Source organism: Diuraphis noxia, unplaced genomic scaffold, assembly GCF_037042655.1.
Source record: "Diuraphis noxia isolate RWA-SAM2 unplaced genomic scaffold, SU_Dnox_SAM2 contig0005, whole genome shotgun sequence".
Taxonomy (NCBI): Eukaryota; Metazoa; Arthropoda; class Insecta; order Hemiptera; family Aphididae; genus Diuraphis; species Diuraphis noxia.
In genome coordinates this window covers 38,380,351-38,406,615 of record NW_028301715.1, presented here as the reverse complement: position 1 = coordinate 38,406,615, position 26,265 = coordinate 38,380,351, and the positions used below count along the sequence as shown (strand labels likewise).

Genomic DNA, 26,265 nt, shown 5'->3' with positions numbered 1-26,265 from the left:
AGTAAAATATATGAAAATGAAAAAATGTCTGTCTCCGTGGACTACTAACACTATAGTTAATAAAAACAGTGAAAACAATTAATTTTATTTTAAACTGACATAGAATAGAGAGTAACTAATGCAGATTTAATATTTAATATACCTTAAAATCAGTGCCGTGTAAATGCCGCTGGAGGCACACATATTTTTCCACCTCATAACTGCCCTTCCCAATCCAAAAAATATAAGAAAAATTAGTATACGAACGTCTCTGCTTAAAATTTAAGTTAAGTCTAAATAACACAAAACTTGTTATATTGCGTGTAGTACTGTTATTAGTTTCTTCACTACGAAACAAGTGATGTGAAAAAAAATAATCTAATTATTTTGGATAATAGATCCATGTTTGAAGTTGAGATGAGCGAAGTGGAGTGGCAGTATAGTTCCCAAAAGGTTTTGTCCACATTTTCGGTTATTTATAAATAAATATATAATAAATATATTTATAAAATTAAATGATAAAATACCCAAACAATAAACGTACGTGTTGGGAGTTAAAATATAAGAAACTGGGAACAAAGACTATTGAATGTAATATAAAATAATTGTGTAAAATATTATAATCTATCTAATATATAAATTTAGATTTATAATACTCACAAACAGTAATCAAAAATTTGTTTTGTCTGGTTCTTGATACCGAAATGTAATTTCTCCAAAACATGTTTAAAGTAACAAATACATTTGAAGTCTTTAATTTCCTGTTTTAAAAGTATGAATTGAAGATTTTTCATCACTTGTAATCCTGTTTTAATGAACACTGCAGTTGTCTTATTATTTACTTGTATTGATTTGTCATTTGTTGTATTTACAGTTATCTTGTTAAACTTTTTCCAGTGTTCAGTGTTGTTAGTTATCAGATTGAATATTTCAAATGAAAATGTGATGAAATAAGATATTATGATAATATTAAAAAGCTTGAAAACAAACTGTTTGAGCTGTATATACGTTGTTCTGGCGTGCATAATTATCAGCGGTTCGTATTGTAATTTGTATACGATAACTACATAGAATAGAAAGACGTATAATGTGAGCCGAGTTTCAAAGTAGTGTTGAGAAATCGCATTATGCAAAGTTAGTTCGAGGGAAGTAGAATCGATGTCAGGAAATATTAACTGGGACAAAGTATTTGTGACTACTATTAATTGGCTAAGAAACCATAGAAATTTAATAATAATAATTTATTAATAGGTATATTATTAGTTATATTTTGCGAGAAAAAAATGTAGATATACCTAATCTCGTTCTATAACGGCTTTATTATTTCATCAAATTAAGCTGAGTTTACTTCACTATAGGAATAATAATATATAATGTATTCGTTGAATGTAGCCAGTTTCAGTTTGTGAAACTAATGTGGATTAGATAATACTTTTGTAGTACAAAGTTTATTTCAATGGTGTGTAAAGCAACTAATTTAATTAAGCAAGGTATTTACTTATGTAGATTATTTAATACTGTGTTTAACCATAATTAAAATAAAATATTAAATTGTGTATGCAAAATTTTTAAGTACATCGGTTCGTGTACTGCATAGAAAAAAAAAATTAATAAAATAGTAGGAAATTTTATTGTAATGTTAAAATAATACATTTTTCATCCATAGATCGTATGTTAACTTTACATTTAAAATTTAAAATTATTTTCTATTTTTTATGAATTATATAAAATATCTCAATTTACTTTTAGAGGATTCTATGAGTAAAATACGTATATCTACTTTTCAATGTTTAATATATTTAATTTTTATTGAGGATATGATTAATAAAGAGCAGGTGAGAAATTATTGACTCGAAATGTTTTTAAAAATGATTATTAGCGAATGAGTTACCTACTAATTTGCCATTAATTATTGAATTAATATTTACTAGAGACATAGTCCAAATTAATACCAAAAAAAAAAAAAAAATTTTGTGCTACAATTATAGTTTAATTTAGAGAGATATAAGAAAATAATATTAAAAATAATCTTAAATCATCTTATAAATATACGAGATATTTTTAAGAACCTTGTCTTCACAACAAATTTAGCTTATGGAGACAATCATTTATGTATAATGCCATATTATAATAAGTATAAATATTTATATTAATTTACATGTATGTACCTATAATTTTCTATTTTTAAATGAAAATAAATAAATAAATAACTAGATATTGTTTTATTAACATTTAAAATATTAGATTATTTGAAGTATTATGTTGTTTTAGTACATGTTTAAAAATTTATTTGAATAACAATTAAAGGCTAAACGACTAAACCAAACATGATATTTGTGAAAAATAAGTTTTTTAAAATAAAATAAATCTTTTTTTGTAAAATATATTCATATAGTTTTATAGTGAGTCCTAGTAAAGTAATTTAGTTTCCAAAATGTTTTTATTTTGTTTCATATCCTTATTGATCAAGTTATTTTAGGTTATTTTTTTGAATAAATATGATATTACATTACTGAAGTTATTCATTCATATGAATTGTATACATTTGAGCTGGACCCTACCCAGTCCACCCAGTGTTTAATGTATTAAATACACATTATAAATTGTAATATAAACAACAAAATTTATTTTCACTTAATTTGACTAAATATTTATCACTTTTCGCTTGAGTGGATATTTTGTTATAATTTTGGAAACAAATAAATAATTGTTAACTGTTTACATTTTGCAGAACGCCCATCTACGTTCAACAAATGTGTTTAGCATAAAAAATAAAACATTTTTGAAGCTACGGATATTGACCATAGTACCTAACTACGGCAGATATATTTGGTGTGTATGGAAATATCTACATAATATAATTAGTATATGGTTTTTGCCTTTTGATTAATTACAACTTTAATGGAAGCATATATATATATGGAAATAATAAAATAACAAATAATTGTGAATATTAAGCATAATTAGGTTTTCAATAAATTACGTCAATTAATTTACAGCAGGTCGTGTGGTGTGAAAACATTTTAGGTATAATTAATTATCGTTTAAATTTATAGCTAACTTATACGCGTTTTTAAAATTTTGAATTTACCTCGATAGGGGCAAAAAATTAAACTTTAACTTTCATTAGTTTGAAAATATTGAAAAAAAAAAATGTTGTTTTTCGATGCTAATCGTAATTAATATTGTTGTTAAATATACCATGTGCTGAAGTTTCTGGGAAACTTGTGAAATTTTTTTTTAAAATTAATTGTTTGATAAATATCAAACCCATGTTTGACCTAGATACTAAAAGTTAAGGATACCATACTATATATGTGTCGTATGTGTAAAAATTAATATTTTATTCTGCTATGTAAGCAGAATATCATAAACTGAAAAGCAAGACTATTGAATCTAAGAAGATAGTATCCACTTGAAAAATCAAACTTTACCATTGTACAGAGAAACTCAAAGATAAAATGTATATCGTATATAATTTATATTTACACTTTAGTTAAAAGTACTTGGGTCTAATTCATCTTCTGGAATCGGAAAAAGATTGCTGATTTAGCAAATGTTGTCGGGAAAGCTTTTGTGTGCTTGCGTACAAATCTGGTGCTATGTCATTCAACGAACTACTAAAGCAACGTATTGAAAATATAAAAAGCGTATTTTCTTTAGAAATTAATAAAATGTATATTATATTTTTAACGTTGATGTGTAATTTGTTCCACGGATTTGAAGTCGAACTAAAATGTAGAAAATGTTGAATCACTTACAGATATCAGCCAGTTGCTATAAGTGGCCAAGATTGAAGACAAGATTTATTCTTATAATATATTTAAATCGTTTCTCATTCAAGTCTATATAGACGTATTATTTTATTTATAAAGTTATAAAAATATTTGGCCTGTAGGTTTATTATTATTTTTAAATGGGTACCTTTGTAACTCGAGGTTGAATCGGACTCTATCGGATTTTGATTAATATAGGGTATACGATTTAAAATACGAGTTTGTCTTAAAAAAATATCTATAATATGTTCAATTTAAAAGACCGTTATCTCATTCTAGCCAATAAAATCATAAAAGTACTCGCGTATAGAAATAATTTTTGATACACTTATAGATATGAGATTATACTTTTCACTCGTAACAATAGAACAATCAAAAATTTATTGAAAGGAATTTATACACTTTGTAATTGAAATACGCTGACGTCCAAGATTTGATCAAGATCCGTTTAAGTGTCATTCGAACAATTTAAAATGAATTTTGATATTAATAAAAGTTCGGAAAATTTAAACTTTTGCTTGTTTTTTGGATAACCACTCAAGAAAAATAATATAGTCTATACAATATGTCAATATCCGAAGAAAACATTTTCAATTTATAAAGCATGTTGCAACATACCAACTTTGGACATTTTATATTGTTGTTACTTATTTGTTACTGTTGAATTATTTGTTTTTATCAAAGTATTTAAACTTAAATAATATAATGAAAACTTGTTTATAACCATAATAAATAATGATTTTTAAATGTTCGACAAATATATATAAATTATATTAGTATTGCCGGCATTAAACCTTTAAAAACTTAACCAGCGATATCTCATTTGTTCAATGATACGTTATGTTCAAGATTCTTAATGCCAAAGTATCATGATGGTTTTTGAATTACGTTTTTTCTCTGATAACCCTTTTTAAGTCATCAGTAAAGTTAGTGCTTGAAAAGTTTCATTTATTTATTTCAACAGTTTTACACGAATAAAATGTACTATTGGATTGCTAAATATTACTCAACTCAGCGTATTGTAGCGTCTTAAGATGCGATCGTTTATTTATTTTCAAGTTGATGCGATGAGATACAATCTGTCCCCATAACGCTTCGACCCGCAAAATAGTATCGTAAAAATAATACGATTTTATTTGAATGAAAATATATCATGCATGTGGTGATTTAGAATTTATTGAAATGAATCAAAAATTATTTGTTTGCAATACATGCATCCTATATACAACAAATAACACTATTATGATCAAAAAATATTTTATGTTTTCAAAGTTTTTTGTTCATATTTTAACAAAAGTTCGATTCACTTATTTCTAGAATAATACTAATGCTACAATTACTTGAATTTATATTTGTTTAGAGAAATTGTTTAAGTATACAATGAAAATAGTTCAGAATAAATCGTGAGAGAGCGGTCAGTATACAATATAATATTAAATTACGCTCTTCCCTGTATAATTTCGTTTTGAAGGGCGACTACAATAAGTATCTAATCTCTTGTCTTTTTTGACAATTGTTGCTTACAAAAGTAAAACTTGGGTCAAGTGGACACTGTCTGTTTCAATTTGTAAGATACCAAAATACAATATTTCATGTAAACTATAATTCATATTGTGTAATTTGAACGAAACCGTAATAATTTTATTTCTGAAATCATTTTTTTTTTTTGTCGCCGAATTTAAATACCTAATAATATCCCTATCCAAAATTTTTAGATCGATTTTAATACTACAATATATGATACGTCTCTTTTTGAAGCATTTTTTATCACTTTCTTGGGTATGGTTAATTTAAATATTTCATATTTTCTCTTGCAATGTATAACAAAAATGTGTACTTTGAACCGCGAAACTATCGAAAATAATAATTTACATAGCAATGGCGGTTTTTTTTTTTTTATAAAATATTCAATAATAAATAATAATAATATGTCTGAATATCGAAATTATGTTTCCACGATGTTCCGCCGAGAAAAAATGACGGGTTCAGTTTTATTATATTTTTTGATAATATACGTGCGTCGTTGAAATGTGTCGTCGGCGAAACAAAAAATTGCAAAAAACAATCATAATTCGAACAAACGTTGTGTGCGAAATAGATTGAGAACTAAATACAAAAAATCACGCTGTGTCATCATGTTGTGTGTATAAAACGGTAAGCCTCGTACACGATTTCTACGCATATACATACATTATTATATCGACTCGCGTGCGCATCGGGCCGACCGTAATAATCGGCTTAAACGTCTGTTTTAAATGTTACGATCGACCGTATTTCCGACGACGTGTACAATATGATATATAATGCTATTAATGTAATAAATCATATTGTATTATATAATATTATTATAACCGTATGGTGTCGTGTCTCTATAGGCGGTCGGCTTGGAAAACGTATACGTCGGCCGCCATCATAGTGCGCGTGTCTCGCGAAATCCTCTCGATTCGCGGTGGTGGCATCGTCCGCGATTGTTCCGCCGGAAGTCGCGTGTGCACGTTTAGGTTTATTATTATACTTCTTCGTTTGAATAGAGACGACAGAGGTCCGCCACCGCCCGTCGCGTTTAATTAGGTATAGCATCTCACGGTTGCGGTATCTACGTCGTACAAACAGTAATATAATAATGTGTATGTATTATATCGTTTTACACATATATAGATACTGAGGCTGTCCGTATGCTGTTGTATGTGTACGCATTGTACACACACACACACACACACACATATATGATATGTGTTTTTACGGCAATACGGCGTAGTATGTATAATGTTACGATTATTATTAATATTATTATCATCATCGTCGTTGTTGTCGTCATCATCATCATCATCATCACCGCCGCAATATTGACCCAGTAAACAACGAGAAACGAGAATCGGCGGCGTAGCGCACAAAAGACGATATAGGAATGCGAAACGGAAAATGATTAATGCAAACGGTCCCGTTATAACATTTGTCATATAATAATAATAAATATATTATATAGATATATGTATGTACTCGCCTACGTATATATAATATATGCAAACGGGTTGCGATGAGTTTAGTGCTGCAAAAAGGGTTAGGACGATGCCATTATAATGTGTGTGCGTGTACGTTAAAATATCATGTTATCCAGCACACAAAGGCTTCTCTAACGTCACCGTCTCAAGGACACGAAAAGTCCTTTACCGCGGTCGCCGTCGTCATGCACATTACCGACGGCAGACATCATCGGCCACCGTCTTCAGCGTTTCCTCAAATTATTTTTCGTATCGTATATTCAATATTGTTATTATATTGTATTGTATTTATATTGTATGTGTACAATGTCGTTTATATATTATGCAGTATAGTATACGGGTATTATATTCGCATCATAATATATATGACATATGTATACTCTCGGATCCGAAAAATTCTCCACATCGTGCGTATAATGGTGTAGCAGTAAGCGTTATATTTTTATTGCTGTTTTTTTCTTTTTCGTACGTCCCCCACGGATACAGTCGAGGAGAGGAAAAAAAAAGATAACGTCAATCTCACGTGAAACACAACATATTGTACGGGAATTGTTTTTTCCTTTTTCTTCATGTTATTATCCTCGGTTACTTTTCCCTCCTTGGCCCTCGCAGTATATTATACCTATCGCACCATTATCATTCTCCCCGTCGCCCCAGTTTTTATTCGCCTGAATACGATTCGGTCATCGCTATGATGGTACCTATACTATTATGTATATTGTATAATGCATATACTATACTTTTATAATAGTAGCTGTACCACCACACATACTTGAACGGCTCGGCGGCGTATGTGTGGAGAAAAATAAAAATCGCTTAGGTCTAACGAAACACACGACTGTATTGCATTGTTGCATGTATATCAGACACTTGGAGAGAAAAAAATTAAAGGATCTTTGCGAAAACGGGGTTTTCGGCCAAAACTAATTGAAAATCCTAATATAAACAACACTTATTATTTATTTTACAGCTATCGCCTACCATAAATGTCATATTATTATTATTGTATTCGGTGGCATTGTTTTGTGACCATATGACGTCCAAGCCGATTACGATGTCATTAAACGAAAATTATTCGTAAATAGATATTATATTATGTTAAATGAGCGGAATGTAAAAAGCATTAAGTTTCCCGTACCATCAAAAACATCTAAAATATATTATGTACATATTATTATAATATTCTGTTATAAAAGCCGTTTTTAGGACGTAAAGGCAATCAGAATGGTAATTTCGTACAACTTAACTTAATCCCACTGGTTTTGTGCCGACAGTTGTTGTTATACCGACATGCTCCAAATGGCTTTCCTCTCTAATTAAGTCCAACTACCGTACTTTCGCACGTATGTATGTGTAAATATGTGCAAATATGGGAACATGTTACCTACACTTGGTTGTATTTATGGCCTTGGATAATAAGAGGATATATTAATTTGCATGAATCATGTTTACCGCGGTTTGTAAATTTCCCGCAATTTACTTTTTTACGGGTGCAGGCTGTGAAAAATAAAAAATGTTTAACGACATTCTTTGCTGTAAATAATTTATTCTTAAAAATAATTTCGTATAAACATATAAAACATTATAGTAAAACAATACTATTCCACCAGTTTCGCATCGATGAAATGTATCTTTTTTATGCACGAGTCTTGCCACTATTATAAATGCATTAAATGTCGAAGAAGTTAAATTATAACAGCAGCTATTCTGTTGGAATTAAAATTTTTTATAAGTCAGACTAGTCAGTGTAAACATTAATGTTCATCTTAACATACAAAAAAAACTATATTTTTATCTTATTAAATATGTTTGTATATTATGATGAATTTACTACTAAAATGCCTTTAAAAGTTGACAAATGGTGTTGAAAATGTATTTAAAAATAAATATGTTACAGGTGACGTAATGGCTAAATGTTTTCCTGTAATTTTAGTTAGTTGTACCTTTTTAATAAAAATACCTTGTAAATACAAATATTATGGAATGTGATGAATGCAATGTAATTTATATTACCAACCAAAATGTGATGATGTATAATATGTGGGTTTGCCATTATAATAATGATTAGAGAGGATTGAATAGAAATAATTAATTAAATGAAAATATTAGTTATAGCTATCTGCAAGGTAACAAAACAAAATTAGTGTACATTTCTTTGTACAAGAATGTGTTTTAAAATTAAATAGGTACCCACGCAATGGCTTTTAAAAGTAACAAAAACGGGGTCATTCAAAAATATTTTTTGAACTTATTTAAAAAAATATATTTTAATGTAAATACGAGTGTAATGTTAAGTCTCTTTTTGTTGATTAAAATCAAACTTTTCAAGGTAATGTAGTTGAAAATAACTCAAAACTTTAAAAGTATTAGTTTTGTAGTTTTGATGAATTATATAGAAATTGTAAACTGTTATTTTTTGATCTTATTAGTTATAATAAAATATAGAACAAATAAAATTAGTTTTCAGTACGAACAATTATATACCTACTATAGTATATCTACTATTATTTATGTATATAATATTTTGAGATTACAATACAAAATATATTATATACTTTATAAAATAATATATTAATGAAAGTAATTTAATTAATTTCTTTTAAATATTAAAAATAAATAAATGTTATTAGTAAGCTTTAGCTGTTTTGATAGTAATGACTAAATTTTGGGTAAAAAACATATTCGAGTATAGTATAAAGTAAAATAAATTATTAAACATCCATAGCCACACTAGTGTACGGTTATCAGTGACCTTAAAAAAAAAAAAAAAAACGTCGTTTCAGTATATTGACAGTATTCTAATATGATATTATACTTTAGAGACTCGAGGTGTAAATATCGTATCGATTGCTTTGAACTTAAGGTCTATTATATCTCGTATATATATACCTATTTTTTCCATCATGGAGACAGCTGATATGGAAAAGGCGCTAGTAACATGTACATCATCATTATTACTTCTTACTCGCAAAATGGCGTCTTTTTAATAACATTATTATTCTTCTTTTGATAAATAATTGAATAATGTGATGATTTTTCTTTTTTGTTTATATCATCTAGATATATCGCTTTAAAACAGTACAGGACTGCGAGTCCATCGCCATGTTGCGCTTCGAAGCATGTATGTCATCTTCCCGGCGGACGAAGTCGTACAGCTGTCATTCGGTCGACCCGCAACACGTCAGCGTCAACAGCAGCGGTCCGGTCAACGTTGCTATTGCGACCAACACCGTACTGTCCCAGGTGAAAACAAATTATATGTTATGCTTTTATGTGTATATAATATTATATATATAAACCATATATAAACCTTCAAAAATATATATTTTTTTGGTTGGGTGTTTTTTGTTTTCACATACATTGGTCCATTGGTGGTTGTAGAACACAAAAGCGTCGCCCACGAATTTCAATTAACAGTAGTTCCGCTCTGTAGACTCGTTTAGTTAATAAAAATACGTATATCAAAATATCATATACTCGTAATATGTATTTTATGATAGTACATAGGTAATAAATGTGTTGAATGATCGTACAAATGCCACTAAATATTAATATATAAAGAACATGCATTTATAATTTTGTATTATAGTATACTATAGTATATATATATTTTAAATTGTAATTCATATAAGAAAATTAGGGATTACGAATTTATTATACAACAACATTTGACACAGTAATGTACAATAGGGCATAATGATATCAAGTGTTAAAAATACTACTACCATAAAAGAAATATAGATAATTAAATATTGATTATATTCTAACTGTATACCATCAAAAAATAAACCTTATAGTGAATAAATAGTAATACTTAGATTGCCACATATAAATACATCCCTCGACTCATGTGAACTTTATAGTGAATATTTAGCGTTTTCTTTGTTATTAATTTTAATAAAAAAACATTATTTCTGAATATTTGAATTTATTTAAAGCATTAACGCTAAGTTGATTAAAATAACAAATGACAGAGGATATGTCATTTTAATGCATTTTTGAAGCGGGATCTAAGAATGTATTTAACTATTTATTTATTAGTAAACCCTAAAAGACACTATACTCTTTACATATATACCAGATGTTGAGTTTCTCACGGTTTAAAGGAAACTGGACGCTTCTATAAACAGAAGTACGAAACATAAGTTGTATTGTTCTTGTATTTTATATACTTTTTTGGAGCTCATTTATTTATGTATACGTGACGTTCAACTGAAATATTTGAGTGCTTGATAATAACGATCCCCTGGGGTCCGATGCTTGAACAATTTTTCCACATTCAGATCCCCTTTCACACCACTCCAATTAGCGTGGTAAAGCAAGTGTCTTTCAAAACACAAGCTATAGGAGGAAAAAAATAATATTCACGTCGGTCGACGAGATCAAGTTGAAAAATACACGTAACCTCGATAAAAAAAGTGGTTTTAGTCGTTATTGAATAAGAAATATTAACTTTTCTGTTTGCTCCAGTTGATTGATTTGTGCATTTTATCTACTTCATCTCAAATGTGAGGAAATTATATTGGTATATGGTGTATGTTCATAAGCAAGTAAATAATTTTATTTACTGTATATTGACGATTAAGTGAATGTATAAACGATAATTAATAAATATAATATAACGATTATATACCTAACTAATGTACAAGTTCAGTAGTAGTATACTGGTATGCCTAAAGTAAAAAAATAATTTGTATTTTTACTTTAAAATTACTTTTGTACAAAACTTTAATTTATCATTCATTTATGACTTTAATACTGCTTAGAATATTATTGTATATGTAATGTGGCACGAGAAATATGATAATATTTATTAAATATTGATAAAATAAATATGCGTAATTTTTCCCACGTACTTATCATATTATATCTCATTTCCATTGTACGATTAATTTAGAATATCTAAATATTGATTTTAAAGTTTACATTGGTTGGTGTTACTTGTGTTGAATCAAATGTTATATTTACGCCTTTTAAATTATCATAAATATTCATCTGTTTAAATTTATTTTATACTCGTATAATTATATAATCCAATTAGAAGCAACTCGTTGTATTTGAACGTGTGTTTAAGTATATTTAATGCGTATTTCCATAATACTTTCATGTCTAAATACATATGGGTACTTGCATGGTGAGTTTGTATGGATTTAAGAACATGCAAAAGATAAATAAAGTATGAAGTTAATTAATTATATTCTTAAGGTAAAATTAATATTACCTAGTGAAAGAGAATGTTAAGAAAGGTACTAAGTTTAATAAAATATTTACTCACATAAAATAAATATCTAATACAATATATAATACCGTTCAGAAAATATGATCATTAATTAATACAATTTAAGTACTTCAATAAGTATGGAAAAGAGTATTATATGATAAAAATAAGATACCATCAATTCTAGTGCATCATAATATAATCTTGGTCATTTATTGTAAGGAATTATCTAAAATGTGCGTTTACGCACAAATTGACTTGGTGTCATAGACTTATTATTGAATATTTTGACAGTGTGTAGATTTTTATCTACAACACAAAACTAAGACTCGTGCATTGGATAATATTTAAAACAAACAAATAATGTATAGGTGTTCGAAAAGTGCCGTAATAGTAAATTGAAAATATTTTTAAATGTTCCTCTTGAACGCAGTGATGTACCTATTTTGCCTATACACTGTGCCGTGTTACACGTAGGTACTATAATACTATAATGATAATTAATATAGTAGACAAACATATTACGTATGTTTGCAGTGAAGGAATCTTGCCGTATTGCTAATCTTGGTTTTAGAAAAATGATGTAGGTACTACGTAAGAGTTGAAAGAGTTATTTAAAATTACTGGCAATTGAATTCAAGGGCTTCTTAGTAAAAATGGCCACTAAAATGTACTTCTCGCTTTTCATTGATACAATTGTTGTACATTATTTTGGTATCATATTAATAAATTAATAATACAATTTATCATTTATTAATTTATTATAGATAAAATATATAATTATCAATAAAACAATTCATAAATCTTAAGTATAATCACTATAGTTTGGTTTTAAGTCCTTTAGAAAATAATTGCCGCTTACTATCACATTATTTTCAAAAATTATTGTGTTTATACATTATACTAAGTTATTAATCATTTTATTATCTTTGAAAAGATTTTGGTCACAATGAATTGTTCACTACCATATTCATGGTTTGTAGTAATAATATCTAAACACGAGGAAAACTTATTAATGGTAGTTCAATTATGAATATTTTATGAAGTAACCATTAAGTAAAATCAAATCTTTCAATGTTATCGCACTTAAGTTACATCTTACTTATCCTCCTCATTTTTCACAATTTGTTAATTTAAATTTAATTATAATGATGTATAAATGGATACTATAAAAATGACGTATTACCTAGTATTATAGACAATCTAAAGATTTTTTCCATTTTATGTTATTTGTAAGTAAATGCATTATTAATCTTTAATATTCTTCTACTTAAAAATATTTCAGAGAAGCGTGTCAAACAATATACTCGTATTTCAGAATACATAAACAAGTATCTATACATACATTAAATTATTTAGCTATCATTTTTTATATAATTCATAATCCATAGCTATGTTTAAACTTGGTTTGCTTAAATGAAAGATTGTGGAGTCAGAAATTTTTTTTAATGTTGTAATTTTCCATACTGTACAATAATTCATGATTTTTTCTATTCTATGAACTATTCTTAAATTGTTATTGCCAATATAATAGTAATTCATGGGTAGTTAATAATTGAAATTCATAGCGAATAATGAAAACAAAAAATAAGTACACCATTATTATCATATATAAGTATTCATTAAAGTGAATTATGATATTATTATCAATAGTTAATACAATTTCATTCCGTTAGATCATAATACAATTTTGATAAAACAATTTCCAAAAAGAATAATAATAATCAAATCACATTTTAGATAGAAGTCGATCACAATGTATTCATTTCATCGAGTACAGTGTTGAAAGAGTGCTTCAAACAAATAACGTCCTGAATTAATCAAAGGGCCTTTTAATATATAATAATTAATTATATGTATTGCAATTTAATGACATGATAGTGCTGACGTCGTAGCATGATGTGAGAACAAACATAAAATCTGGATAATATAGCCCTATATGACTATCCGCCATTATACTATATGTATTTACATTAAAGTAATTATAAAACATTTTAAATAAAGCATTATTCTGTAACTAAATTTTAGGAATTCAAAAATGTAAATTAAATAATCCGAATTTTCAACATTAATCTATGCAGTATTGTAATGGATAATAATTTTTTCAGTTTTTTTTTCACTACAAATGATGATGGTAAAATGTTTTAAGTTACTTTATATAAATAAGTATTTAAATTTTAGTAATTTTAAAACAAATAGAAAATAATTGTTTTCAATTTCCTTTCATTAAAAATTAAGAATATCGTATACAGTGTTATAGTATACTTAATAAATTGTTTATTGTTCAAAAGTTTACTGAAATTCGAACGGTTGTGATTTGTAAAGCATTGAACTAAAATATATGACTTGACATTATCTGAAACACGAACACTATACTAGAGTTTAAAAAATAAGATTACAATTTGAGAAATAAAAGTAAGAGCTGGAAAGTATAAACTATTGGGTAAATGTGTAATGTAACGAAACTAATAATTTTGTTGTACCTAATATTCTCATTGCATGTATATTTTGTAGTAGTCAAAATTTTTTATTCATGTGACCGGAGCGAGTGCAAGATAAAAAAAAATATTAAATATCATAATACACTTTGCCGATCCGTTTCGTAAAGTCATGTTTTAAACATTATTTAAGAAGCATTTTATCGTGAATAAATCTTGTATACATCACCCACATACATATCGAGAGTATAGTGAGTATACATACTATAATAAGTATGCAAGTACAGGTATAAATATATGCACCAACAGTCATATATATATTACAAAACAGAGTTGTTCGTTCTTCTTTTTAAACTACAAGTTGATATCGACAACACTTTATAAATAAAACAGAGAACAATAAAACAAATTTGTTCACAGCGGCAGTGTGGTACACAATCAGCGGCGGATGGGAAAAACCATTATGTACAGCAATTCCGGAAGCCGGAAACACACTGTCACATAAAAATATCCGTTAGTCCTCTGGGACGACGTCTACCCGTAATAATATGTCGTAGGATATAAAACACCATAGACTGTGCATATAGTGGCGCGAAGCTAATAGAAGTTTTGATCAACATTTCAGCGCGAAGAATTAAGTCGTGTAAATGAAAATGTCGAATATCCGGTGCAGCGGCGTGATAAAAATTATAGAGCAACCACAGATGTATATAAATATTAAAATGTATCTATATTTATATTATATAATATATATATCAAGCCATTTAACGTTCTCAGGTCTCAAGATAGTCATCTATGAACAATATTATACTTATTATATATTTATGAATCATAAGCATAGGTTGTGCACGTGTGACGAGATTAAGCCATGGAAAAGTCGAACATATTCTTATTTCAACAAATTTATCTCGTGGATAAAAACGATGAAGCCACAAATCCTTCTCTCCCGAACAAAAAACAACTTTATAATATTTTTCGTTGTAATAGAAAAATTGCGACGTTGAAGGGGAAAATTGAAACAGAGGATTGTCATAAATTAAAAAAAGGATTTTATTTGCATTATTATATTCAATCTAATTTCGTGTAGATGCCTTATTATATACTGAGCTTTAATAATAATAAATATAGATTTTGCTAAATAGGATTTGCTATATAATTAATAATATATTACAAATTAAGTAATTTACGAATATTCAGTAATAGATAATAATGTGCTCTTAAATTTACAATGACTGTATTTGTGTGATATCTATATATCTCTTATAATTTTTTAGAAATAATTATCATATTCCAGCTTTATCACGCATGGACATATAATTGAAAAAATAATGTTCATATATCACAGAAGAATTATTTGTTGTACCGCCTAAAATGTTGCTCGTAAATGTTTTTTATAATTTGTGTGTTTTTATTGCATCTTCTTTAAACAAATCTAGTTTACACTGAATAATGTTTAATCATACTTGCTATAGAATTGCAAATCTCTAGAATTTTTCACAATAAATGCTGTGTTCAAAACAAAGTCGGTATTCGATAAGTTAAGCGTTTACATTAATTTTTCATATCCTTGGCAACTTGTCGTTCTCTTTCTCTTTCTAAAAAGAAAAAACCGTAAAAGCAGCAATAGGGATAAAATAATTATATTTTTATAGGGTTTCAGTCAAGAATTTCAATTATCGGTCAACTATACAGATAACCCTGAATCCTGATACGTAAATAATATAAACTATATCGCATGCCACGTGGATTCTTTTGGATTTAATTTTACTCCAATACACATATTTCAGTAAAATATAACGATAGATATATAAGCATGATGAAGAAATGTTTTTAATTAATTTCGATACGATGTGAAAATTATCTTTCATAGTTATATTCGTAATCGAATGCCGCTCCAGGTGCAATATCGTTGCTTAAGTATTTTAAGTGCATTTAAATATTTCACAACTCATGAATTATAAATTTTTAATTTACAACAACAATGCTGCGTGCGTCCTACAATAAATACCTGAAATAACACTAAAATGTGATACGCTTTACTAATATCGTTGTTAATGTGGCAAATATTTTATGGACATAATTGTATGTATATTTATACAAATTTAATGATCATCATTGTATTGCATACATAATACGTGTTAATAAAAAATTAAAATGTATCGTAAAAGGTGAAAAAAATACACACTACCTACTGTGCGTTTTAAACAGTTCAATTCAAGTTAAATTATATTTTATTACAAAGTGATTTTATATAATATTATAAATATAAATATTATATATTTGAAGTTGGTCTTACCATTAATAATGTTCCGAACCTATTGAAAATAAAAATAAGTACATCACCAAAAATCAATAGCTTTTTCACTGTCATACAGGATCGACGGGCTCAAATATGAGGAAATCGAATACGGACAATTTATTGTATCTCCCGCTGCTTTTATAAAGTATTATATTTTCATCTTCTCCGATTAGTCGCAACATGAGAAATATTTTGAAACATTGGCTTTGGAATAATAGTTTAAGATATCGAAATGAATAATAATAATAAAAGTCAGTCATTAATCACACAAATCCGAAAGCTTAAAATATATTAGAATAATTTGTTAAATAGTAAATGCACTTATTCCACAATAAATAATACCCTTGTTTTTTATTTCTGGACAGTTTCGAGCTTATATAAATATTAATTTAATCTTGAAAAATGTAAAGGTATTTTCCTCATTGTGAATCATAAACAATTAATATATATCGATTGGAAAATTAATTGATTAATACCTATATGTTATATTATATCTATATTTTAGTGTTTCTAGATTTACATTTTAAATTTTTATTATTTTTGCTTAAATGACATTCTACCTATAATGTCATTAGTCATTACTTATATACTTCATAGGTAAATGTTTATGGTAAGCATATATTAATGACGACATAACTTAGCTCTATTATTTTAATACTAATGATATAGGTCTATAACATATAGTATGAGCAATAAATAGAATTAGAGTACTGACACTGTAACTATAGCATACAATACGAATTAAGTGGTAAACTGTACAAGTTATTTTGATTCTAAACATATTAGGCAAAAATAATAATGACATTTAAAAATGTGTTTAAGTCGGTGAAAAAAGATGATTTGAGAATATTGTTCAAATAAACAAAAAGTTAGGTATAATTTGACATTAATATTTTAAACAACTATTTGCATTCTTTATACTTAATATGTTATTCATAATAACTATGTAATGTTCTTTGAAATATTTTTGTAATTTGTAACTTAACCTAACTAATTGTATATTTACAATAATTGTATATTATATTAATATAAAATTCTGTAAGCACAGTATTAACATTTAAAGAATTAATATTTTCTTCTTTGATGTGATTGCATTAATAGATTTTTAAATTATATTTATTTATAATAAACATAATTAAAAATAACGATTATTCAGTTCACTGAACGGGAATATTACCTCAGAGAATTAAATACATTTTAAATTGCATTTTAAGCAAATGTTTATGATTATGTTTATGCCAAATGATTTCTTTCTATTTTTAATAATTTTACTTGTTGGCTTAATTACATCTCAAAAGTTATGACAACCGAATGAGCTTATACTTCAGTAAAAAAGAAAAGAAATTACAATACTTACTTTAATTCTGAGTGTGTAAATATTTAATACAGTTATTAGAACTTTAAAACAATACACAGAATATGTAAAATATTGTATACAATAGCACTATGTTTATGTAAAATGTATAGAAAGAAAAACTAAACGATGTGAAAATTTCATATAAAATCTTAAACAATTGTTTTGAGGTTTTCTGTCTGTTACATTTCTAATATCTGTAACTGGGTCGTTTGAAAAAATATAGCCACCGCATAACAAACTTGAAATGTTTTCAAATAATGCAAGCGGCTTACTCGGCATTTTGTTGCTGTGGTTTTCAAAGAGCTCATTTGACAGGACCATTAAATCGTCACGTGATTTATTTTTCACGATTTTTCATGACAATCACTGGCTTGGCCAATCACTCGAACATGAGATTAGCCCTAGCCCCTAGTATGTCTTTACCATATAACTCTAATGCCTCGAATCCTGTAAGTGTATATATTGTATTTCACAGTTTGTGTTTAGCTAAAATGAATCCCGAGTCTAACTCGTGTATGCGTTTTTGGAGTATACTCGTTGTAAATGTTTATGTTTGTAAATATACTGAAAACTTAGAATAACCCGAACCGTGTTCGTGGACACAAAAATAGCGATCAGAACAATTCGAAGTTTATTTTGACTCCCAGCTGAACGCACATATACATTTTGGTCGATAGGATAAATCGGAAAGTGTGTGCGTGTGCAACTCATCGCCTTTACTATACAGGGTGATTTTTTTATCGTCAACCAGTTAATATTTAAGTAAAAGTATAAGGAATTTTAAAATCATTTTTCTTTAAACTTTCTAGATTTTACTATTTTACACTGTGTTACAATTTTGATAATTTTAACTTCCTCCCGTATTTTATAAAACACTATCAACTTTCGATTTTCGAACTTACGATAAAAAAAATCACTCTGTATATTCACACAGGGTGATTCACATGTTTCACGTTCAACTTTATGTTTGGCCCTTTATTCAAATTCTGGTTTTTAAAATATTAAAATATTATGGTATATTTTTAAATATATCGATTTTAAATTGTTGAACTAAAGAAAAGTGGCAATAGAAAGTACTTTTTTCAAATAAGAACTTCCCTTTTTTACTGTTAATTGTTGTCAAAATATTGACGGACCTAAATTGAATTTCTTACAAGTCCTTTCCATACTGTCTTTCCCGAGTTATTAATAACTTAATGTGTAAGATGAGTATTTGAGTATTATATGGTCTTAAAGTTTACATGGACATTCAAAAATCTGAATTCTTTGTATAAATTCACAGTTTAAAGACGACATGAGAGTGAAATTGCTTGATGAATCGCCCTGTTTATATCATAATAGTGTGTTGGAGCAGGAGTCGTTGCCGCTCATCATGCACTGGCGCACTGACTAGGATGAAACTCTCACGATACGCGTTTATTATTATTAAACGTATGACATAAATAATAATAATATATGAGAAGGCCGATTTATTGAGTCTATTTATTATAAGCGTTTATGTTTCCGAGAGTATTAGCACATATATTTTACTATTCTATGTGTAATTTGTTACTCGTTCTTCCCATTTTACCAAATTGTCAAAGATATGTGAGAGTGGGCTTCAGTCCTTATTTGCGATTCTATATGGTACACAGAAAATATATATGATTACTAAGTATAGAATTTTTCCGTGTCATCACACGTAGAATAAATCTCTAAATTGTAAATGTTAAAATCAAATGTATAATTCTTATTGCTTAATAATATATTTTCTCAGAAAACTTAATTTGACAACATTAAAGATATACCTATGCGTATATTTCTTTATTCGATATTATTATACAAATCATACAATATTGAATTAACTTTCAGTATAATATATTAAACCGACGCTCCATCTCATCATTTTACATTTATTAATAAATAGATAATAATAGAAAATAAAAATAGTTGTGATATAAAATTAATGAGTATAATAATAATAATCGTTGATAAAATGTATTATTAATATCATCTTATAAATAAAAGTTTGAGTTTTTGTTACATATTTTATCAAATAAGCATCACAAACAATAATTAGAGTGACCATTTTGAGAAAAAAAAATCATTTTTCAATTTTGGTTGTTACCACTTTAAATTTCGTGCCGTGAGCATAAGATCGTTAACATAATTTCGTTACACATTTTTTGGATTCGTAGTTGTCGCATCCTTAGTAAAGAAGTTTTATTTAGGTACCTTAATGTTGTCATATTCACGACGTTTTTTAATTAATGCGATTTAATTTTTTCATTATTTGATTGAATATCGTTTTACGATTATTGACTTAACATAACATCAATAAATTTATTCTTACAGCCGTGGATGGCGGTAACAAACTCTTAAGAGCACATCAACCAATGAACCCAATGGCTTCAGCGATGGGCGATGACCTATCGCTTAAAGACCTTACGCATCCGGCACTGAACGACTCCTTGAAAACGCACAATGCAGCCACATTCAAGCTCGTCAAAACAGGTACAGAAAAACAAATTAATTATTTACGACTTGTGTTTCTATTTTTGTTTCGTAATATTACTGTCATAATTTTGGTATTGGCTGAAACAAAAAAAACGTAGTAAAAATGAGTTATTACACCAATAAACGGATGGGTATAGTTTTTTTTTTTTTATATATACAAAAGGTTGTTTCTATAGAGGTTCGTGAGTACTTTAGATGCATGTCGTAAAAATTATTATTTTAAATATTAAATAGATGGACTCCAGTATTTTTTACGAAAATTACTTGAGTGAAGATATTTTTCAGTACCTATATTGATGTTTTTTTTTTTATATATTAGACTATTAACGTTTTTAATAATTAAAAAAACAAAACTCACTGACTTTATATTAGAATAAATAATTTAACGTTAAAGATATTGGCATTAAAAAAATTAGTAAAATAAACCGCTACTATGAAGACAAGTAAAATCACAATCATTTAATTTTTACATAAAAAAACATTTAAAAATATAAATATAGTTATACGCTAAGAACAATCTTGTACAATTATAAAAGAAAAATAGCGTGGTAAGTGGTTATCATGTACATAGTTTATATTTTATAATATATTATTAATATGTCGATCATCGTAATTTGATCAGTTAATGTATTATTCAGGGCACTCGTCAGGAAAAAAAAACAGACAACCTAAAATGATTTGAATTATTTATCGAATTAGTATGACTGACGGTATCGTAAATATTTAATTAGTGAAATTAAATTTAATGATCACTTAAGCTTATAGTTTGTAATGTAGTAAAGAGGTTATCGTTTGTTCTATCTTAGGTATTATACTATTATATTATATATCATAATGAATAATATCATAGACAAATTGCTAGCACGAAACGTTTTCTATTCTGCTAGTCCTCGTATTGTGTAATAAACTGTAGTTATACATAACGTAAATCAGTGGTGGATCCAGGGTGGGGGCGATCGCCCCCCCCCCTTTCTATAAAAAACTTCATATCCATATAAAATGTATTGTGTATATAATTATTAATTTTTGGAAACAGCCTCTATATTTACGTGTATGAAATACTACTGCCCCCCGTTATTTTTGATTGGATCCGTCCCTGGCGTAAATGACTTCAGGTATATATCATATGAAAGCGAGGATTTTCCTGTTCTGATTCTTGTTGAATGTACATTCTAACTTTAAAAATTATTATGATAAACGGATATTTCCCATTTTAAAATTAAAGTGCTAGTCATTCGAAGTATTAAAACTTAATTTTACCATGGAACAGTGTATAAACTGATAATTTGTAAAATCAGGGGTGGAGGTGGGAAGATTCGGACCCCTGGAATCAAAGTTATGACTTTGTTAGTTATGTTTAGGTGTCATAAATATATTTTAATTGATTAAAAAACTTTTTCCATTTTCCTAAGTTCAAAAATATTAATTTAAGTTGTATATGTTATACTAATTACAAAAGAATATTGAATAATCGCCGGAGCTAAGGAACTAACGTTATCCTTTATATTTTAGTCATACTCTAAGTTAAATAATGAATAACGTTAAACTTAATATTTTGAACGGGTGTTTACTACTCGAAACTCTATTGACAATATGTTATTTAAATTAATCAGACATCATGTTTATGGCTTACTGGCTACTGCATGGTAATATTGTGTAGGCAATAGATTTTAGTTTTAAAAAACAATAATTATTATTATTATTAAAATATAGAATTCGATTATGTCTATATTATGTATGATTGTAGGTATGATGGAAAATGTCCCTTTTTATAAAATTACATTACAATATGCGTAGTTATTGCTTCTCTAACATTAGATTATATGCATAAATTGTACTCATAAAATGTTCAGTTTAAATCATTTGTCGTATACGCCGATTACTGACGTACACAAATAAACGAACAAATTAATTATAAGCACTTTTATTGAACACTTTGACTTCCAGTGGCGATCGAGTCACACGATCACCACCTGGCTCTGACACTGGTGGTCAGTGGTAATCGAGTCACACGACTACGCCAACTGACCCCTTTTCTGTCTCCACATATTCCTTAAATATAAATTTTACAATCGAAACACTACCGGTAATATCGATATTGAATTTAACCTAGTTACATTATACTTACTGACTAAGCTTAAAATTATGCTAATTGTTATTGTATTACGCCATTACTTAATTGTTTTGGTATTTTACCAGTTACATATGATTGTTTACTTATAACCTAGTTAATAGTTATAATTGTAATATTTCTTATATATTATGCATGATACAACACATTGATGTATATAATTTAAAAAATTATAAAGTAGGGCCTATATCATAGGTATTAATCCTTATAAAACTATAATACATATGTTAATATATATTTGAAAATATACTTATATAATGTAATCATGAGTAAAAACTTGTTACTGATAATATATGTGTCAGTTAGAAGCAATTACTAGTAGGTAGACAATAATGACCCGACCGAGGGTAAAGAGACAAATTGGAAAGTCGATATCGTGACGGGCTTGTTGAATGATTAATCGCTAGGCTGACATTAATGAATTTATCACTGTATGTATGAGTATTTTATCGTAGCCTAATATAATAAAATTGTATAAAAACGCTTGGTTTTTTTTTCAATAAAACTAAAAAATAATCGTAATGAGTTTTTCGCTCAATACCCTGCAAAGTGTAAAAAAACACACACAATCGTACAGTCAAAATATTAGTATATTCTTACCACTATTCGTATTTGTTATGACAAATACAGTATTATATATTATATAAAAATAATAAAACTAACAAGTGGAAACTGTTTGTTGTTTATTTGTGATATTATTTTCCATGTTTAAATTAAATTTTAATTTACATAATAATAATTATTGTTTTTACGTTTCTCTCATTTAATCATGTTCCAATTTTAAGAATATCAATTATTTATCACCACCATGATATAGTTATATAAAGAACAAAAAACGTGCTAATTTTTGAATATTACATTGTTATGTTATTACATTTTTTGATTGTACGCGATGAATAGGAGTTTTTAAAAGCTGCAGCACATATTATATTATTACAGTATAACGTTCTCCTAATGCAGAAATCATTTTGAATGGTGAGAAAATCTTTTTGTTTTTGGAATGTAAGCATTCACATGTTGACAGTTATAAGTTAATAAATAACGATTGAATTTATTAACTTATATAAAATTGTACTAGCTGCGTTTATTAAAATTAAAGTAGTGTGATATTTATATTTTTAAATTTTAAATCTGCAAGATTATTATTATGAAATTATCTTCTTCCCGTAAATTGTTTTGCTACCTACGTTTATTCTTATAAACTTAAATGAACTGTTAGCTGCACTACTAGGACTACATAGAAAAAAACAATATACCGTCGATAAATCGGCTCGAGTTTATACTGCTCGTTATTTGCAGGCGCATCATCGGAATTTTCAATTCAATCTTTTTTTTTTTTTTATTATTATTTCATCAGAAATGAAATGGTTTCCTCGATCCGTAGCACAATTTTCGCAGCAGACATCCTTCATTAAGTAGTGAACACGAGAACACTCATGCCATGAGTGTGATACAGAATGCTGGAAAACCACCTTATTTACATAAATCGCCGTAATAATTCACATTTACTAGAAAAATCTTTTCTTGCAAGACGTATGATATGACATTATGTATCCGGGGTAATATTGGTTCAAACCTTTGGATTAAGATGTCACGTGGGAAGTAATATCCGTTTGATATATTGGCGTGAACGCGGTTGCAAACTGTAGCGTTCTATATAATACGATAATGTTACGTATATAGAAATCATATTTTTGTGACACGTGGTACGTATGAAGGACATCTCTAGAATCGTTTTGAATGTATAAATAATTTCCGAATTATAATAATAGTTACTTTGCTCGTCCCCGTGTCTCGTAGTTTAGGCTCTCATCATTTTCAAATATATAATACAAACATACACATACATAAACATGCCTTTTATCATGATCCACCCTTTATTTCTTCGGATAATTGTGAGTAATAAAAAATACATCTTTAACATCTTTAGTAGGAATGTGGGGTTTTGGATTTCCTCCCCTTTCTAACCTTCAATCTTAAAGATTGAATTGACTTCATATTTAACAGTATCAAAATAAACAAATATTTTTTTGATATTAAAAATGTTTCCAACAACAATAGTAATATGTGGTTAGATTATAATATGAACTGTATGATATGTTAGGATGAGTATGATATTGTATCTTTTATGTATGGATATAAGCATTTATGTATATGTTATGAGTTATGCATATATGTTTGTGTTTAAGCAAACGTAAGTACATATATGTGTATGTGTAAAATATTAATATACAGTATGTAAGATAAAAGCGTGTAGTGTATATTAATGGCTAAATGGATTATGTAAGGTAGATCAATACACGTTTAAAAGTTTTTAAATGTGTTATCAATCAATTCTAAATACTAATGATAATATTTGATAACAGAAATAATGATAATGATCGGTTTGGTTAATGTGTGTTGCGGGTTGCCTATATTTATTAATTTATTCTAGTTTCGGAGGTGTTTGGTAGGAGCTTATATACTATGACTACGCTTTTATATGTAAAATTTAAGGGGGAGAACATCCAGAAGCCCCCATTTTATCCTACTTATGTTATATTACAAAAAGGTGAAAATATATTTTTTATGAAAATGGATGTTTTATTTATTGTTTACCTATAATGTGAAAGTCTTTTTCAAAAAAAAAAAAAAAAACGATAATAATTGATTTATGATAGTAAAATTACTCTGGATGATGTATATATAAATATATATCATGTGAAGTGGTCACATACATTGCGGCGTATTATACTGAACTCCTAACACTGTAAACGAATTTATTCGTGTTATTGCTTTCTTAAGCATAAACGTTTCGTGAAATTAAATTTCCTTCTGGTTTTCGTGTTTGCAAGAAAATTGAAAAAAATAAAACACACAATGAAATATTAAAAATAGACGAATACAACAATCCATATGGTAACATTTTATGAAAACGATATCTGCGTACTGTGTGTGTTTACACGTATCTGTAGCTGTTTTGCCTAGTCGAAATTGCTTGCAAATTGGCACAAACGTGTTACGGGCGTTAATGCCCGTTATCGGAACAACCTTAATTGGGTGTGACAACAGGATTACGTAGAAATATAGGACAAAAGAACATAATGGGAGAAATAAAAACTACGATGGGGTAACCTAGACGGGGGTTGTACAGTTCATTTAATTTCACGTGCTCTGCAGGGCCACAATATAAAACATTCAAATGATTTATTAAAATGATTACCGTCAATCCATTGCGTAGAGAAAATCAATTTTTATAACAATTATGTATTTGAATAAAAATTATTTTTATTGACTATGAAATACGTACTTGATAACTTGGCATAAATATAGAAGTATTTGACTTGACCAAAACACTATTAAAAAAATACATTAATTTGGAAAAATCAAAAATGTATGTTAAAAAAAATAGTTTTTTACAATAATCATGGCCTTCAGAATATTTGACCAGTGAATTGCGTTGAAGGTAAATACTTATTATTTTAAGTAACTAAATAATTAATTTGAGCTGTGAATTACGTAAATTAAAACAAGTTATATTTTAGATTGAGCATGGTGATTTCAAACTATCTGTTCTGTGCTAGATGTGT

General features: G+C 27.7%; 1 protein-coding gene across 14 annotated transcripts in view; it reads left to right on the top strand.

Moving 5' to 3' along the window:
• The window catches only part of Stacl (SH3 and cysteine-rich domain-containing protein), a 300,394-nt gene that overhangs the window by 12,141 nt on the left and 261,988 nt on the right, over positions 1–26,265 (top strand). For 13 of the 14 annotated variants that reach the window (XM_089228324.1, XM_089228331.1, XM_089228330.1 and 10 more), the window contains exons 2-3: positions 9,818–10,000; positions 20,404–20,562. In XM_089228324.1, coding sequence (XP_089084450.1) covers positions 9,877–10,000; positions 20,404–20,562 — 283 coding nt within the window. In that variant the 5' untranslated portion in view covers positions 9,818–9,876. Of the gene's footprint in view, positions 1–2,710; positions 2,812–9,817; positions 10,001–20,403; positions 20,563–26,265 lie in introns of all 14 variants that reach the window. The other variant, XM_089228322.1, reaches the window with a different exon arrangement.